Consider the following 19320-nt stretch of genomic DNA (forward strand, 5'->3'; position numbering starts at 1 on the left):
ATCTAACTCAAAGGGAGTAGAAGGTCATATATAGGAAAGTACATTTAAAGCTCAGATGTGACGACTGGAATAAGGACCAGACCAGTGTGTGAGGAGGAGAAGAAGCAGGAGGAGGAGGAGGAGGAGGAGGAGGAGGAGCTGCTCTTCGTGCAGCTATATTAGAGCAAGCCAAGGAATGTCTTGTCTTCAGACAGCTTCCTCTGAAGGTTCCTACACTTCTCCTGCTGCACACAGACGGCTAAAGTGAAGATGATGTGTGTGTCGTTCCTGTAGAACGTCAGACAAATGACTGAAGGTGAGAACTGTTTTCTTTCTTTACACTCATCTCTCAGTCCAGACCATTTAAACATAGGAGAAGTCCAGCAGGTAGTTCTAAAAGCAAACCGGTGAATCGGCGAACAGCACTTGTTGCTTGGCATGAAAACGAAGGTTGTGGTGTATGTGTGTGAGAGAAAACCCAAACCTGCTGGATACAGACATATTGCATTGGAAGAGACAAATCCTGTTGATTAAGGTTTTGTTGGAGCTGTGAAGTGTTTTCGAATCAAGTTGAGGTGTCATGCAGAGAAAGGATATTGAAATCTGTGAGCAAAAGGTTGCCAACAGTCTCTAACGTTTCTATCAGTCTGGCAGCAGCAACTGTACAGCATAAGTCAGTTCCAGCATCCTGATTCAGTCCAAGATTGATTGCTTTAGGGGTGCTATGACTAGAAGCACCATGTGAACCATTAAAGGTTACATACCTATACAGTATACATCCAGGACTTACAGCTTAAACAGCTTCTGTTCTGATAAACCTTACCAGTAAACAGTACACCACTCCAACTCCAGCTCACGGAGGATTGTTACTGATTACTGCGTAAATCTCAAAGAAATCATTTTAATTATAATAATTACAATCATTACGTTTTGATTTCTGTGTCGTACACTTTCACACGTTCAGCTCATATAAGCCTTTAAGAGACTGTTTATTTTGCATCAACATCATTTCAGATATGTTTATGTGTCTGTGTTCACAACCATCTTCCACAATCTTCTACTGCTCTTGTGGAAAGGCTTTACACCACATGTCAGAACCTTGCCGTGAGGGTCTGATTGCATTGTCACTTGAAAATTAGTGAGATGATTAGTTATGTATCATAAACGTCACCCCAACTCACTGCAAAGGTACTCAGTACTGCAGGTCCACTGCTCCACAGCCTGATGATGAGGTAGGGCTGGCCGATATGAGTTAAAAAACTGAGAGATCTTAAGAAAGAATAATGTTTAATTATCAGTATTTATATGTAACGCCTAAAACACAGCATGCTGCATATTTAAATAGCGAATATCAAACTGTGTATCTAAGTAAAATATTTTTGACTGTACTCTGCTTAGCTGGTGGGATATTGATATTATTAATAAGGTCATTTTTATGTCTTGCATAAAATATCACTATTTACAATATATTGCCCAGCCCTATGTTGGGTGTTGTTATACCCCCTGTTGATCACAGTTGCCGTCACATATGCAGCTGTTCCAGAATCATTTACTTGCAAATGTCTTAGGTCTCCTGATAAAATTACATAAAACTATTAATATGGATAGTTTATGGTCAGTAATTATGTTTTTTTTTTTACACAACTTGGAATTGGAGGGGGGGGTGTTCATTTGTTTAGAAAACATGAATATTAGAATAAGAGCAAATAGTATTCATACAATAAGCGGTGAGGTGTGTAAATGTGTGGCATTTTCAAACCTTTCCTTACATAAGCCCAGTATTATAGTAGTTATCCTTCAATACCTGTGATACATACATACTACATATGCAAAAGTATTGGGACACCTGCTCATTCAATGAGCAGAAATGACCAAAAAAGGGCTTTCTACTAGATTCTAGAGCATTGCTGTGCAGATTTGATTGTATTCAGCGACAAGAACGTTATTGAGGTCAGGATGTTGGATTATCACCACTCAATAGGCCAATAAGTTCATGTTTATCTGCTCCTCTTCTTTATCAGTCCTATTCTATTGGCAGTACTTCTTTGCAGGGACTAGACAAGCTGTGTGTGTGCATTTGCACATATGTGTCAGCATTGGGTGCAATTTTAGGTAGCTGAATGCATTCATTAGAAGGGGGTGTCCACAAACATTTGGACATTTAAAAAACATCAACATCAATTTAGTTTTAGAATTTCTTCATTCTGTTTGCTTTTTTAAGACTGACAAGTGTTTGACGTGTGAGCGTCTCTCTCTGTATGGGGTTTTAGATGAGTGTAGCACACAGACCACAGTCACTGTCTCTTTCACCAGAGGTCCTGTGGGGTTTGCATTGAAGCTGTCTGGAGGAGGCCTGGTTTGATATCTAACAGCAGAGGCTTTATTTATCGAAGGGCTGCACAGGACATAATGAAGAGCTGCTCTAAAAGCAGCAAGAAAATAAAAAGTGCACCTCTAGCCACGGAATTAGAGTCATTAAAGATCAGAGGCACTGACGCAGTGCCACCTGTGTCCATCCTTGGCTCTGCGCTCTTTTCAGAGCAAAAACACATAGCGTAATAATCAATAAAATCCCGTTTTTACTAAATTGCCATCTCAAAGCACTCAAAGCCTCATTTTCCTAACAAGAACATCTCTAATATCGACTACTCAGAAGTTGCTCATGCCATTAAAAATGTAATTCAGAACCAACCTTTTCTGCTAATAACATTGGAGACACGATGTAAGTAAGCCACAAGCTACTTATGCATGACTATAATGGGATACCAGCACAAATAAAAGTATGGCATAACACTCACTTTTTTCTTGGGTCCATTTCACAGACTTTTCACAGTCTTCTTTTAGACCATTTTACAGACCATGTGCTATCACAGGAAATCACAAAGGAAATAACACAGGGGATTACTGTGCGCATTACAATCACACAATGCACTTTTGGAAGAGGAGTGTTAAAATTCACACTGTGTCATATCAGTGTCGGGAGTGGAGGAGTGGAGGTGGGGAGGTGGGGAGGTGGGGTGCCCGCTGTTCCAGTTAGCATTTCACAATATTGTGTCTGGACAGAAGTGAGAAATGAAACATCTCGCCTACTTTACATTGGACACCCGTCTGCTGAGCCATGCTAAGACATACATAGTCAGGTCCATAAGTATTCAAACAGTTTTGGCAATTTTGCTTCTGTTCTCCACCCACAATGGATTTAATATAAAGCAATCAAGATATGAAGTTTAATAAAATGTTTTGCCTGTTTAGGCATTTAGGAATTACATCCATGTTATGCAGGCTCAAAAGTAACTAAACAAACTAACAAAATTATAAACACATGGATTATTTTTAATACCTGGATGCTGTGCCTTGAGATGCTTTGCCAGGCCTTTCGGCAAATTCAGCACTTAAAATCTCCTAATCTCTGATTCTTTTGCCTCCCTAATTTGTCAGGAAATGATGATGGAACGGCCCTCAGCTGGCCATGGGACTGTTTGTGACAATAAGTTCATTGTCCAATTACTTTTGACCTTTGAAATGGAGGAACTGTATAAAAAATGAGTGTTATTCCTAAACAATGCAATATTTTTGTTAAATACCTTAAATTTGAGCTTAAAGTCTACACTTCAATCATATCATGGTTGCTTCATTTGAAATTTCCTGCAGTACTCAACAGAGACCAAATTACAAAAACTGCGTCACTGTCCAAATACTTATGGACCAAACTGTAGATAATTACAGTGTATTGTTAATTATTTAAGAATATAATTCTTCAAATACTTAATACAACATCTAAAATTACATTTGGTGTTTGGTTTGAAATATTTACAGCCACACTACATGTACTTAATGTACATACAAAATGTTGCGTTGGCAGGTCATTTTTTGAAAAGTAGCGTAAAAATGTACGACAGTTTATCTGATTTTTGTATTGACACTAGCAGCACTATTGAATACTTGTAAACAACCTGCAAGAGGAACCTCTCCCATTAACTGCATCACCCTTTTAGTGTTAAGTAGATTTGTCAAATACAAGCTAAATAAATAAATAAATGAATAAATAAATACCGTTTTGAATTCACATAATTTGCCTTTGTAAGCATGTACTGCATTTTCTGGTAAGCGTGTGAAGGTTATGACATATATATTTTTAATCTCTTTTTCTCCACTCTGATAGTCTAACCTCCACAGACATCTAAAAGCCTTAGAAAGTCTCCATTTGCACGACTCCTGTTGACCTCGGTTGTTAAGTCTGTGCTATCTCTATTGTTGTACGGAGACACTTCAGGCAGCGAGAGGTGCAGTCTGGGATTTTCTAAAAGCTTTTTCCTTTCTACATGCCTCTACTAGCAAATTACTGTGCCTTTACAGAAATGTTTGTTTTTTGTGTAAGACTCACACTGATGTGCAACTCTTGATGTGCGAAGTCCCTGACTGTACAAATTGTATTTGTCTATTCTGTAACAAACCTCAGGTGTGTTATACCATTTCCACCCTATGAGTAATATTTTATGTTTTACACTCACTATTTATGGATGCATTAATATTCTGCAATAGATAATGTTGCATTGCCATTAGAGTTATTGGAATTATTAAACCCACCTAATTGTGAAATTAATGCAAGAACGTGTTAAGCGTCACTGTCACACAAAAACCCTGTATCTCCAAAACTGTAAAAGAAAGACATTCCTAACTTTCAATGGAAGTCAATGTAAAAAGACTGTATTCCACATCATTTTAGGAATATTTCAACTGGTCCATTCATCATGAAATTTTGACACAACTGCCAGATTTAAATCATGTCAAAAATGGCAAATCTGGAGATACAAGGGTTTTGATATAAGGCTTGCACTCTTAACAATAAAAAGGTTCAAATGGTTCTTGAGCAATGCCATAGCAAAACCATTTGGTTCCATAAAGAACCATGTTTTTACTAGAGATGTGTGGGTGTCAAAATTGACATTTCATGTCTCTTGGCTCTCCCTACAGTTTGGAAGGGTAATTTGCACTTTGAGACATCACTAAAGGACATGTTTTTTTATCTGGATGAGCTGAGAGATACAGAACTGAGCATCATACAGTTCTCGCAAGCGTCGCCTTGTCCACTTAGTGAACCAGTGTGCCGAGCACAGAGAGGCTATTCTCCCTGTTAGCGTTATCATTTTTAAGTTTCTTCACCAACTAAAAGAAAGAAATGCAAACTATATTTCAAGTGTGGTTCTTCTATGGAACCAAAGTGGTTCTTCTATGGCATTCCTCAATGATCACTTTATTATTATGATTTTCCTGACTGCTGTATTTGTTTGTGTTACTATCAAGATGTCAGTATCCTCCCCTGAGGTCTTCTTTTTCACTGCATTTTGTTCTTTGCTTATTTACCACAGGTGTGCACATTCAGGACATGAAGATCCAATGGCTTGTCCTTTTAAAACTTCTCTCCTAAACATTAAAAGGATCTCGGACAAACAATGAACGCATCCGAGTGGCCACCATCTCTCACAAACTCCACACTTCCACTCACTAACCACAGTGATGAGTCCAGCAGGCTCAAACCAGGCGTTTCAGGAACCTGTGAACAGGTCCACATCGCCCCAGAGGTGTTCCTCACGTTAGGCCTGGTGAGCCTGCTGGAGAACATCCTTGTAATCCTTGCCATTGTGAAGAACACCAACCTACACTCGCCCATGTACTTCTTCATCTGTAGTCTGGCTGTGGCAGACATGTTGGTGAGTGTCTCAAATGCGTGGGAGACAATAGTGATCCACCTCTTGGCCAACAGGAGGTTAGTGGTGGAAGATAACTTCATCCGTCAGCTGGACAACGTGTTTGATTCTCTGATCTGTATTTCTGTGGTGGCCTCAATGTGCAGCCTGCTGGCCATTGCAGTTGACCGCTATGTGACTATTTTCTATGCGCTCCGCTACCATAACATAATGACCGTAAGGCGAGCAGGGCTGATCATTGGTAGCATCTGGAGCTTCTGCACTGGCTGTGGAATCATCTTCATTATCTACTCAGACACCACGCCGGTGGTGGTGTGTCTGGTGGCCATGTTCTTCGGCATGCTACTGCTGATGGCCTCCCTCTACAGCCACATGTTCCTGCTGGCCCGCTCCCATGTCAGGCGCATGGCCGCACTGCCCGGTTACAACGCCTCCATCCAGCAGTGGGCAAGCATGAAGGGGGCCATCACCTTAACCATCCTCCTGGGGATCTTCATTGTGTGCTGGGCACCGTTCTTCCTCCACCTCATCCTCATGATCTCCTGCCCAAGGAACCTGTACTGCATCTGCTTCATGTCCCACTTCAACATGTACCTCATCCTGATCATGTGTAACTCAGTGATTGACCCGCTGATCTACGCGCTGAGGAGCCAGGAGATGAGGAAGACCTTTAAGGAGATCATCTGCTGCTACAACCTGCACAGCTTCTTCATCTTCTCCAGTAAATACTGAGTAACAGAATGTAAAAGAATGAAAATAATAAAGGTGAATGTAAACACAGTGAGGGGAAACTAAAGCACAAGGTCAGTATAAACCCAATGGTAATAGGCCCATTCACAGATCAGCCATAACATTAGTACCACTAGTGACGGGTACTAGTTAAGCACATTGATTACCTTCATCTACAGTGGTTGGTGTGGCGCAACAGATAACACCACCACCTACCATTGCGTTACAACAACACCATGTGGGAGACCAGGGTTCGATTCCTGGTTTGGGTGACTATGCTGCGCTACACAAATAAGAGTCCCTGGGCAAGACTCCTAACACTACATTGGCCCACCTCTGTAATACGAGTTACCTTGTAAGTCACTCTGGATAAGAGCGTCTGCTAAATGCCATAAATGTAAATGTAAATGTAAATCTGGAGATTCACAGCCTGAAAAATCCACAGAAATTGTGTGACATAATCATGTCAACATGGACCAGAATCTCAGAGGGATGTTTCCGACCTGTCATGGAATCCATGCCATGAAGAACAGAAGCTGTTTCCAGTAGTGTTCCTAATAAAGTGCTTTGTGAGTATATACACCAATCAGCCATAACATTAACACAGCTGAGAGGTGAAAGACATTGATTATCCTCATCTACAGTGGCATCTGTCAAGGGCTGGATATATAAGGCAGCAAGACAATGTGCTAAAAGCAGGCCAAATCAATAAGAATCTGAGCGACTTTGATTACAGTCAACTTGTGAGGGCTAGACGACTGGGTCAGAGCTGCTCCAAAACATCAGGCAGGTCTTGTGGGGTTCTCCCGCAATGCAGTGGTCAGTACCTATAAAAAAAAGTGCTCCAAGAAAGAACAACCAGTGAACCAGTAACAGGGCCATGGGCACCCGAAGCTCACTCATATGATCCATGGCGGCCCCACCTCACAACGTACAGGATTTAATGGACCTGCTGGGTACACAGGGTATCTCCAAAGCTCTTGTGGAGTCCATGCCTTGAATGGTCAGATCTGTTGCGGCAGTATAAGTGGGACCTACACAATATAATAATTATTTAGTAATAGTTATGGCTGATTGTATAGTGTATATCTTGCATTGCTCCTGTTTAGAGTTCCACTTAAAAAACTGTAATACAGTCTTGTGTCTCAAAAACAAAACAGTGATTTACTGATTTTCCAACCTTTTATTTTGTAGCCTAGTTTTTGTTACTGTTACTTTAAGACCTGTAATAGACCTTTAATCTGTATAAGAGACCTCTATTCTGGGCCATCAGATCATCTAACTAGTAGAGAGAGTGTTTACAGTGATTCTTGCTCAACCATTTAAGATTCATCTTTCTGCCAAGATGCTTTTGGGAAACTTGATATGTGCTACATCCAAAAAAGTTGATAATTTTAAGTGGTATATGGATATAGGCAAATGTGTTCTTGTGACATCAAAAAAACATGAATAATTTTTTTTTGTGCTGTTTATTTCCTTTAATGATGTTTTTATATTCCATATTTATAAATTTTAACAATATTTAGTAATTTAATTCAAGTATTGTATTGATTTATTCATTAATATATTTAAAAAATGAAAGTTCATTAATTTTTTGGTGATATGGGTACTTTAAGGTAATAGTACTACAGGCTAAAAACTAACATCCCATTCTGTTTACAAATTCACTAATGAGTTGAATGAATACTTGGCCTACACTGAAGTTAGAGCAGCCTCCAGTCCTGTATTCATTCAACACTCTTGCATTTAGCTGTGTGAATAACACAAAGGCTATGGGACACTGTATGCATGAAGATATAGCAGTGTTAGAGGTTTAAAGGCATCTTTAAGAGCCTGTTGGATGGATGGATAGATGGACTGATGCATGTGAAACTCTATTGGATGAACTGAAACCTGGATCAGTACAGCAGATCATGTTCATGCTTACCAGCTGTTTGCCCTTCTGTAAAACAGCAGGGCTGATTCCAGTGTTATGGAATATTTCCAGTGCTGTCTATCAGTAATCGCAGACATAATGCTGGGGCACTTTGACCCTTCCTGATTGCACTTTTAACATAAGAAGTTTTTGCTCTGTTTAATTCATTTTTATAAACATCACTGAATTCCATGTACACTAAATGGACAAAAGTATTGGGACACCTGCTCATCCATGGTTTCATCTGAAATCAGGGGCATTATAAATTTGAGTTGATCCTGCTTTTGTTGCCCAGGGAAGGAGGCTTTCTACTAGATTTTGGATTTGCATTGCTGTGAGGATTTGATTGCATTCAGCAACAAGAACGTTGGTGAAGTCAGAATGGATGGAGCACCACTATCATTCCAGAGGACACTTCTCCGCAGCTCAATGCTCGGGGGCTTTATACCCCACACCTGGGATTAGGCATAATGCCAATGGGTTCATGTTTATCTGCTGCAGAGTGTCCTATTTTATTGGCAATAACAGGTACTAGACAAGCTAAGTGTGTGTGAGCATTTGCACATCTGTTTCAGCAATGGGTGCAACTTAAAGTCGCTGAATGTATTCATTAGAAAGGGTGTCCACAAACTTTTGCACATATAGTGTATAGCTGTAGATATGGGGTTATTGTCTATTTCTAGCTGCTCTTTGGCCAGTGCAGTGTTACAGCTGTGCATGCAGTATGTATAATAATGCTGTTCTGAGGTTCATGAGAAGAATGGAGGAATTTCTAACTTTGTGACTAAGCATGGTTGTTTGGTAGAGCTGAAACGTGTGGTGTTCTTCTCTTAGTATGCTGATACCAGTAGTTTAAAAAGAGAAAGGTGTTTTTGTGTCTCTTTGAAGAGGAGGCATATGAGGCCTTTATCACTCATATACAGTATCTGTTCCTTCCTTGCTTCAGCTTGTAGTGTAGATGTGCAATTGCATTGTGCAGTGGTTTGCAGTGTGGTGTTGCTGTCAATGTTAGATATGGTACAGTCACTTAATGTATTGAACGTAAGGATTTGACAGCAACTGTCAAGCACAGCAAATGGCAGCTTGACTTACTGTAGTTATTACTGTAGAACAGATTGAATTAAAAGTTATTGTTTGTGTTTAGATGTTATTGTGATGTTATTGTGTATGAAACAAATTACTGAATGTATCTGAAATGGACAAAACTATGTTTATATGTTTATATTAGTCACAATTGTTTTTCTAACCTTTCTGATGTCTGACATGTATACTCATAATATGAAGTGATTAGTTCCAAAACACATTAAAGATCCACTTCTATTCTATTAATTTTCTATTGTTTTTTTCCCCAAAGTATATACTGTTCTGAGAACATTCACTTTCACATTAACTCTACTATAGAAAACGGGTTAACCCTTTATTTTGATAGTCTCCTGTAAGTTTAAACCTTACAGAATCAACACAGTGTGTTAACAACTTCAGCAACTGTAAATAATCTGTAGAGCCCCATTAAAATAAAGTGTGACCAAAATGCAGTGTGTTTTACATGAGACATCAGCTTTTATTATAACCTCATTACATTCAAATTTGTGTAAAAGTGCAGAATGAAACTCCTCATTTTAAGATTAACAGTATTTGCTGACAGTTAAAAGGCAATGGATAAGATTTCCTTTGCCATAAACCAATGCTTAACAATTGTTCTGAAGGCAGCATCCCATTACATTCCAGTGGGTCACAACAAAATGACGTGATCTCCTAACAAGACGATGCAAGGTGCCACACCTCTCTCCAGGTGATGGATTTAAACAGAACTGGGTGCTTGTGGGACTGTGATGTTAAAAGCAGGAAGAGGCATTAGCGCTATATAGGGTGTGTGGACAGTGGTAAAGAAGTATGGGAGGCAGTTAGAGTGGATAATTTTAAGGAAATGTTCTAAAATTATATCAAAAGGTCTGGTCATCAAGACCAGATAAGGATCTACTGATAGCTGTTCCTAACTGTCCTCATTCTGGTTTTTATTAGCGGGAAGAAATGGAGGAAACAGACGCCTGTATTGAACATTGGGGACGTCTGTATTTAACATTGCACAGGTCTTCTCAGTGATAAAACTCTCATCCGGACAGCGAGGAAATCACCGTAGGACGAGCATGTTTCTAGTGGCTGAATCATTATGCAGTATATGATCACATGATTATGCTCCAGTCACAAAACTGGAACACTTGAGGACACACCAGCTCTTATTTAAGTTTGGGGCTAAGTTCCATTAACTTTTTGATATAATGTTCGTCCACAATTAAGAAGGTGTTTAATATCTACCTGTTGTCCAGCATTAGGCAACCCCTGTCCAGAAAAACACAGAACCGGATGGGACTGAAACAATCAAGTAATTCAGCCTGTAATTTTCTCAGAGGAGGAGGGAGATAAACACAGACATGGTCAATCCAGATGAAATGAATAGCATAGAGGAACACCTATAAAATAAGAGAGAATACCCATGAAAATCTGATAACAGAGCTCACCTGTCACAAAAAAAGCATAATAAAGCTTCCATGTGGTTTTCATGTACACCTTCAAAAACGTAACACGCCTATTTATTGCTGGTTGTGCATCCCAAAAATACCCACTTGAAATAAACAGAGGGCAGGATGGCAAAGGAGTGAATGGGTTAGCTTTAGCTCAATGGCTGACTTTAGCTTGCTGTGTATGTCTGCCTGAAAAAGTGGGGAATACTGCATACTGTTCCCATTAAAGCTGTGTTAGCAGCAAAGCACATCAGCCTTGGGATTAGTGAAGGTACCGTTTACGTAAATCTGTCCCAATATTAGGACTACAGTTTTCACACTGAATGGGGAGAAATATGGCTAAATAAATCAGATATTTGTTGGTTATTGAGACATTATTCATAGGGTTCTTATAGAAGAACAAGACAAACATACATGTAGGTCCTTACTGCCTATAAATACTGCTTTCTGTAAAGCAAAACAGTGAAAAACCTCATACATGGTCGTGACTGAGTTAAATAAACATTTTAACCAATGTTCTGTGCTGTGACTACCTGATTTAATGATGTACTGTGGTGTACCTTAAGGGCAGCCCTGTGGTCTTTGTAATGCATTTGAAATGCCACATTGACATGTGTCTCTGATGGAGTCCTGAGCCCATGTAGAGCAGAGAAACATTTTCCTGAAGGTGTTTCGTAGTTCCGCACTGCGGAAGGCGTAAATGGCCGGATCGATCGCCGCATGACTCATCAGCAGCAGCACATGAAGCTGAAAGAGCGAGCGGTAGCACTCACAGTATGGGTTCTCTGGGCATATCATGATAATCAACAGGTGGAAGGAGAAAGGAGCCCAGCTGACCACAAACACGCCAAGCAGGATGGTGAGTGTGAGCGCCCCTTTCAGGCCGCTTTTCCTTTCTTGTCCAGCATTGCCCGGCATGGATGCGATCCTACTGGCATGGTACCGTGCCAGCAGGAACATATGCACATAGAGCAAGAGGATGAAGAAGAGGGCTGTGAAGAACACCACGATGAAGAATATCTTGACCGCCGCAGCTTCGAAGAATCCGATCATGAGCAGGCCGCTGACACTGCACAGGGTCCAGATGGTGACCAAGATGGCCGCCGTACGCCGGACAGTCATGAGCGTATGGTAGCGCAACGCATGGAATATGGTGATGTAGCGATCGGCAGCGATCGCCAAGAAGCTGAAGATGGAGCCTACGAATGACATACAGAGCAGAGTGTCCATCACGTTGTCTATTCGAAGCTCAGATGCTCCGCGGGAGTTAAGGTGTCCAGTGTCTCTGAACACTAACATGATGTTCTCCCAGGTCTTGGAGAGGCTGCAAATGGTGTTGAAAGCTGCCAGGTTGCAGATGAAGCAGTACATGGGGGAGTGCAGGTTCTTGTTGCAAATCACCGCCACCACAACCAGAAGATTTTCACTCAGGCTAACAAAGCCAATGACCAGGAAGATCTCAATAGGAATCACAATCTCAGGACAGTCTGTGGTCTGACTGGGTGTAGCACTTGTGTTGTTGCTCATGATGGGTATGGTCAGAGCTGAGTTAAGGAGCACTGTGGTTTTCTGTGGAGATTGAGCTGGGTTGTGATGACTATGTGTCACAGGTCAGGTCCCTACCGGCCTGGAAAATGTAAAAATATGGTGTCATTTTTTTACAAACTGATCTGTTACACAAGAATGAGGTTTGTGCCCTTAACATTCACAGACCAGCCAGTAGCTTCAGATTTCCCTTCCCCACTCTATGACTTACCCAGCCCACATCACTACCATATCCCTGTATTTGACCTTTCGTCCTCTGTATCCACTTATAGCATTTGAGTGGTTTTAAAAACCAAAAAAATTACCATAGTCTTTAACGTCTTCATCCCATTTAACCAAGCATTTTTTGTTGTCTTTAAGACATTTATATCAGCACTGTTATGCAGAAACCTTGAAACATCTCCAAAATTTGAATCTGGCCATTGTTCTTTACATTGTGTCTAAAATGATGTTAAAGGATGCTCCAAAATGGGCTCTGAGTGGCTCAGCACTTTAATGTGCTTCCACTATGGCCCTTTAGACACCCTGCTATCAGCAGCTGGAGCTTGAGTCTTAAAGCAGTGTTGGCCGGTACAAGTATCTGCTAGCTGGTGCGGTGGAGCTGGGGAGCCAGCGCTTTCCTCTGAGCATGTCGGTTGGCCGGCAATGCTGCATTGGGGGAAAAGAGGTGTTGTCTGGCTTCACATTTATCACAGGAGACATGTGTTAAGTCCTAGAGCTAGGGGGAGCTATGAACTACAAAGAGGTGGGGTAATTGGCAGCACCAAATAGGGAGGAAAAGGGAAAAGAATTGACAAATGAAAAAAAAGAAATGCTCCAAAATGGACAAAGCTTGGAATAAAATCTTTTTGCATTGATTCCAATTCAGAGATAAGATTGTGGCAATTTTTTGAGTTTTTTTGTGACAGATGGGATATGTAAATGAGCTCTTTTTCATTGGCTCCTCTGTTTTGAGTCTATATATGGCTTCATTCACACTTCAGACTGGTTTCCATATTATGATTATGTGACCAAATCCTTTTTGTACTGTCAGACTACAGTCGAATACTCAGACTATAAAGAGGCAGGCAAAATTTATTAGTTGTGAGCTTCATGCAGATGTACCTGTCAACCGGACAGTAATGTAGGCTGACCTGATCAGCAGATGATGTTAAATCTTAACTAAAGCAGGCCCTGTAAAACAGCTCCCTATCTGTCTGTTAAAAACAGAAACTGTTTGTGTTTAAACTGAACGTTTACCATGAGTTTGTGACTTTCTTGATGTACATTGTGACGTAAAGAACCGTCGTATACCTAATGACAATGGAAACTGATAAAGGGTTAATGTGATCCGCACTAAGATAGTACTGTCATTTTACTCTGTAAATCAATATAACAACTGCACTGATTCCAAAATAAATTTCAAAATAAGATTAATTTGAGTTGAGTTCACTTTTTTAATCATATTGGCTCTTCATAATCATGCATTTGCATTGTTGTCCATGTAGTTACTTAATAATATGCCTTAGAATGTGACCACTGATGACACTAAAGGGGTTAATGTGATCACCACTAAGAGAGGACTGTCAGATTAAGACTCTTAATGGGTAAATCAATATTACAACTGCACTGATTCCAAAACAAGTTCAAAATAAGATAATTAATTATGATGGTATTCAGTTTTTACATGATATGAGCCTTTAATAATCATTTTGCTTTGTTTTCCACATGGTTATTTAATAATATGCCTTCGAATGCAACCACTGATGGCATTGAAAGGGTTAATGTGATCACCACTAAGAGAGTACTGTCAGATTAAGAGTCTTAATGGGTAAATCAATATAACATATAATGCACTGATTCCAAAGTAATATCAAAATAAGAGAATTAATTTGGGTAGATCCACTCGTGGGTGCTTCTCTAAAAACTTCCATGAAAAGGTTCTACTTGGCAACAAGGACAAGATAAAACCCTTCAGTGTCTCTATGTGAGACTGTTTCTTGTAAGAGTGTATTGGAGAGTACTGATCTCTAGGAGAGTCTGTGCACGACTACTGTTTTCTCAAGTAAAAGCACTTCACCACAAGTAGCTATCTTCTTTCACCTTCTACCAGCCCCCACATGGTAGCCTTGAGCAAAAGCTGGGGCTGTCACAGCCGGAGCAGATGAAGGAAAATACTTACATTAATTAACCAGCATGGAACCTGAAGATGAAGCAGATGTTGCTCCTCATTTTACCTTCTAGCTAAGGAACTGACGAGTGTAGGCCAACAAAGTTTTCTTGCATGAACTGATAAACCAAGTGTTTGCTTCAACAGTCTTACTAGTGAACGTGCAGATATGCCATTAAATAGGTGCTCCACAAATAGTGAGGAAGTGGGAGGCATGTATATCCGACATATTTGTTTTAGAACATGTACAGAAATGTAACATATTGCAAACCACAGTCTACAAGCAGCATTTTTCTACCTGCATAATGAAGCAAGATCTGGTGCAATTTATTATCTAGTGTTGGCAGGAGCCAGCGCTCACCCTAGAAACTGCCAAGGCGAGAGCGACCCGGGTAGAGAGGACCACTTGCGGCTAGGAAAGAAAGGATCAAAGAAGGCATGGGAGAAAAGAAGAAGTGTTTGTGAGAGAGCATGTCATTAGTTACAGTGATGTAATGCAGTGTTTACAGAGCCACTCGTGTTGGCCCTGGGCTGCTGGGTGCAAGGGGATGTTTAATGGGCCTTGTGGGGAACTCCATGGCTATTTCTAAGAAATGCCTCACGAACCTGACATATCTTTGCATTGCACTGAGCAGGACACTCTCTTCCATTCACAAAGCATCAAGACCCTCAGCATCAAAAAGACATGGAAAAATGATCAAAAGAACACATGAGGAGCATCATTACCACTTCAAATCAATTATGAGCTTGAAAAGAAAATTCAGAGAAGAAACACTGGAGTAAAGCCTTTGATGCTGATCATGGCCGTCACTGTTTCATTTGTTTTATGCTATTTATGTGATGTAATTAGCAATTCTCACAATGCTCTAGGTAAATCAAGTCTGTAATCAATCTTACAGCTTGTTCAGTAACTAGTATGAGGATAATGAGTTACCTGGTTCCCTTTTAGGTTTAACAAGTTCATTAAACTTTTAACAGTAACTTACCACAATGGTTGCTATGCTATATTCTAACAACGGAAAGCACAGGTGCACAACTGACTGAAAACAACCTAGGCAGACGTCAACAGTCTATCTCGGCACGGAGTTGTCACAGCCGTGTGCCCGATGCACGTACACCCTCGCAGCAGTGCACAAACCCATAGCATGTGCCAGTTGGCAGCTATGCAAACTTTTACAGCAACAAGACAGAATACAAAATAAAATAACATTATTAAAATAGCAATCCAACAAAGTCAGACTGCATCTGGCTCTTAAAGGGAATAACAAGCGACACGCTGATTGACGCCAAAAGATCGATAAATTAGAGCTGCTTGTGTTTCCTTTTATAAAAAAACTTAGCTATGCAGCTTTGTCACAATAACTGAATAGCATAGCTCAGCATTGTTTTTAGCACTGTAACGAGAACACTGTCGTTATTTTTTAGCCTTAATGGGTAGTCTTGCTGTCCTTATTTAGCTAGCTAAAACGATTGTGGTCGGGTCTGCTAGGGTTAGCTTTTAGCCTAGCAAAGAAGTTTCCACCAGTGCTTTTAGCCTCTCTTTGTCAGGACCTTGTTCTTGTGCTCTTCCCTGGGCCAATCCCAGGGCTCCGTCCAAGGGCCCTGTCAGCAGCCAAGCTTCTGGAGAGTGGCTCAGCATGCGCACTGCAGCCACTTCCCCCCTCGTTAACCTTATGCACAACACCTGGGACAGTACAAAAGCCTTAGGCCTTCATGAACTGGTTGCTGTGAATTCACTGAAACTTCCAAGGTCCAGAGTTCCACAGCCTGCTCAAGTAGTGCCCTTCTTTGCCACGTCTCTTGTGCTCTGTTTATCTTAGGTAAACCTGCTTTTGTCGTTATTGTTTGGTTTCTGTGTTAGCTGTGCTTGTTTCCACCTTTTTCCCCTGGGTGTCCTGGTGTTTTGTTTGTGTACGGCCAAGCCTGGCTTGTGGCTTTTTGTTGTTATCAGTATCCCGGCCCTGTTTAGCACCTGGGGTTTCTGTTTTCCTTATGCCCCTGTCCCCTCTTAGTTTTTTGTTATCCTGCCCTCTTTTGGTTTTGTTAATTGCTAGTATACTCAAGCTCCTTACTCTTCCCAGTCCCCTGTTTGTTGTTTTGTTAAAGTCCAGTCTTGTGATTGGTCAAGTTTGTATTATTTGTTGGTTTTGTCTCTCAGTTGCTGCTGTCTTGGTTTATCCCATCTTGTTTGTAAACCCTGTTTTGTGTTGCCCTAACTGTGCTTATTAAAGTCCTGCATCTTCTCATCCCTGCAAGTGTGTCCTGGTTTTCCACTGCTACGCCTGACCAGGCATGACACTTTCATATATAGTGGGGCTAATGGGATGGGTGAATGTAAAATAAAATCAGCCAAGATGTAACAGTTGTGGGGGTTTTAAAATGGTCTGTTTTACAGCTCTGTTTTACTTGAGGTTTGCTTGTGAATGAGAACACAACAGTGTCACCGTATATTGTTTACATGTACCAAAATCTCATTATTATTTACCTAAGCCAAGATAAATAGTTCTCATCCTAGGACACCCTTAAGGAGAGGACACCTTTTCCTAATTCCACAGATTTTTCAAATGTTCTGAAGAAAATGTTCAGATGCCCCTTTAATGTGTCTGAAAGACACAGGAATTACATAAAATGGTTATGACTATGTGATGTCCTACACCTGAAGCTTTTCTTTGCCCTAAACATATAAAACAAACATGGAAAGACACATGCAGGTGTTCTAAAGCAAACTTGTTCCCCAAAATAAATGTTACTTTTATTTACCACATTTCACTATTAACAACATTACACATAAAATGTAGGACAGACACTAATTCTGGATTGTAAATACAATTACTTTTGGTTCCTATTATTACATCTGCAAACTAAATCTGAGGTGGTGGGAAAGTTTCTCCCTTCAGGTTTAAGTTAAAATGAGAGAGAGAGAGAGAGAGGCATAAGCAATACAGCATCCAGCTGTGACGGACATTTGATTTCACCAGTAGTACAAAAATTGATCAGTTCAGACGAGGACATGGGGTAATTAAAGGCTATCATGCAGGGACAGATTCTGTAGAAACCTTCACTGACATTTAGACTGGAGCCCTACTGCTCCAGACCACCTATGTGAGAGCGAATAATCACTTTTCTGCTCACTATAGCCTTTGTTAGTCTAGCCTAATCAAGAGCTGTGAATAGTAGCCATGATGGCAAAAACATTTTGATAATGAAATATTATTAAATAATATTATTACTAAATGATGGTATTAATGGTTCATCTTCAAAAAGGAACATCAATTGGAACATTTCCAAACAAATAGCTTAATGATATCTGGGAAAAGCTGCACACTTGTTTAGCAAAACAGCACTGCAAAATATGTAGTAATACAAAAGTTCACTGAAACAAGGAAATATAATAATAATATAAAGCACTCAGATCATAATTATTATGAAAAACGTACCCTTTTTTTCTTTTCTGCACACAAGCACGGTAAGTGTCGGGTACAATCAGCTGCAGTTCTTCTGTATTGCCTGCAAAGTGAACAATTTGAATCTGCTACATCTAGCAGGAGTGGTGCTGTCTATTTGCTTTCAACCTGAGGAGGGGTAATGGGAAGGACGTCAGCAATGTTTGGGTGTCCTTGAGTGAGCAAAGCTCTGTACAATCTTTATGCCTGTTTCTTTACCCTTGGATGACACATAAATCATGGCTTCTTGCTGATAGACAGCAGTTAACAAAGCAATGGACTCTTTAAAGGCCTTTATACGGCCTACGGGTTTGTCTGTCTCTGCTGTAACTGTTATACCAGTGCTTAACAGTCAGTGTCTAGTCTGTATGAGACTCCTTTCTCGTGGCTTATTCCTCGTGACTGTAATGCAGTGTTCTCAGAAAAATGTCCACTGTGGTTTGGTTCAAGCCCTGAAGTCAGTGTTCCAATCCTCTTCATGACACAAGATAATAGACATGATTAGTTCCATGAACTTTGCAACCTTCAACATGTAACGCAGCTACAATCACAGGTTGTGAAATGTGGTGATTAAAACCATATTAATGGTTGTACTGTACAAGAGAAAGTCTCTAATAATTATAGCTCCTCACTCCACAGATGCAGTGTGGTCATCAGACTCTGAAGTTTTAAAAAGTGATGCCCATAAATTGCCAGACCTTTGCCATGGTTACTATATGCAAACTAGGCACTTTTTTAACCCCTATGACCAAATTACAGCACATTCAACTGAAAGTTCTAGTGCTCATGGATATGATTTTTTTGTATAATACAGAAGAAGCCACTAGCAGATGATTGCATGTTGCACAGACATTGTGTTCACAGCTGTGGCATAATATGAATGCAAATTAAATTAATTCATTGAATGCAATCTTGGATAGTTGATACATTATGAACTGGTCTCCTGAACATGGATAATGCTTACCCATAGGGAACAAATAAATATTGGAAATAATTCTAATAATTAAGCTCTCATCTCAATCCCATTCGTCTAGGCATGGTTAAGCCATTTCCTTCTTGTTCTGAAATTCAGCTCCTGGGAAACAACCCTTGGGCCTTCATGCTTTTATCAAAATAATGTCTTACAGGGCTGCTTAGCTCTTCTTGGTCAGATTGATCTCACCTCAGTCTCTGAATAATACTCAGATCAGAACAGCTGATTCTTGATTCTTGTATAGCTCTCATCTATTACTGAGGAATCCTTCTGCTGTAGAAAGAGTAAAACAAGACCTCACTCTTTTCTCTGTAAAGGTGTTGATCTTCTTAAAGATCGTCTTAAAACCCACTCACA

General features: G+C 40.3%; 2 protein-coding genes across 2 annotated transcripts; one reads left to right on the forward strand and one right to left on the reverse strand.

Annotated features, from left to right (window-relative positions):
- The first annotated feature begins 205 nt into the window (after positions 1-205).
- Positions 206-9656, forward strand: mc5rb (melanocortin 5b receptor). The gene is made up of 2 exons (XM_072679506.1): positions 206-295; positions 5349-9656. Exon 2 carries the CDS (start codon positions 5433-5435, stop codon positions 6417-6419), a length of 987 nt encoding a protein of 328 aa, XP_072535607.1. The 5' UTR covers positions 206-295; positions 5349-5432; the 3' UTR covers positions 6420-9656.
- A 1758-nt stretch (positions 9657-11414) lies between these two features.
- Positions 11415-12380, reverse strand: mc2r (melanocortin 2 receptor). Its single transcript, XM_072679158.1, has one exon. It carries the CDS (start codon positions 12378-12380, stop codon positions 11415-11417), a length of 966 nt encoding a protein of 321 aa, XP_072535259.1.
- Between the last annotated feature and the right edge of the window lie 6940 nt (positions 12381-19320).

This window comes from Salminus brasiliensis, chromosome 5 (assembly GCF_030463535.1).
Source record: "Salminus brasiliensis chromosome 5, fSalBra1.hap2, whole genome shotgun sequence".
Taxonomy (NCBI): domain Eukaryota; kingdom Metazoa; phylum Chordata; class Actinopteri; order Characiformes; family Bryconidae; genus Salminus; species Salminus brasiliensis.

Excerpts from the sequence above, each read along its gene's own strand:
- mc5rb (XM_072679506.1), top strand. The coding sequence starts at position 5,433 with ATGAACGCATCCGAGTGGCCACCATCTCTCACAAACTCCACACTTCCA.
- mc2r (XM_072679158.1), bottom strand. The coding sequence starts at position 12,380 with ATGAGCAACAACACAAGTGCTACACCCAGTCAGACCACAGACTGTCCT.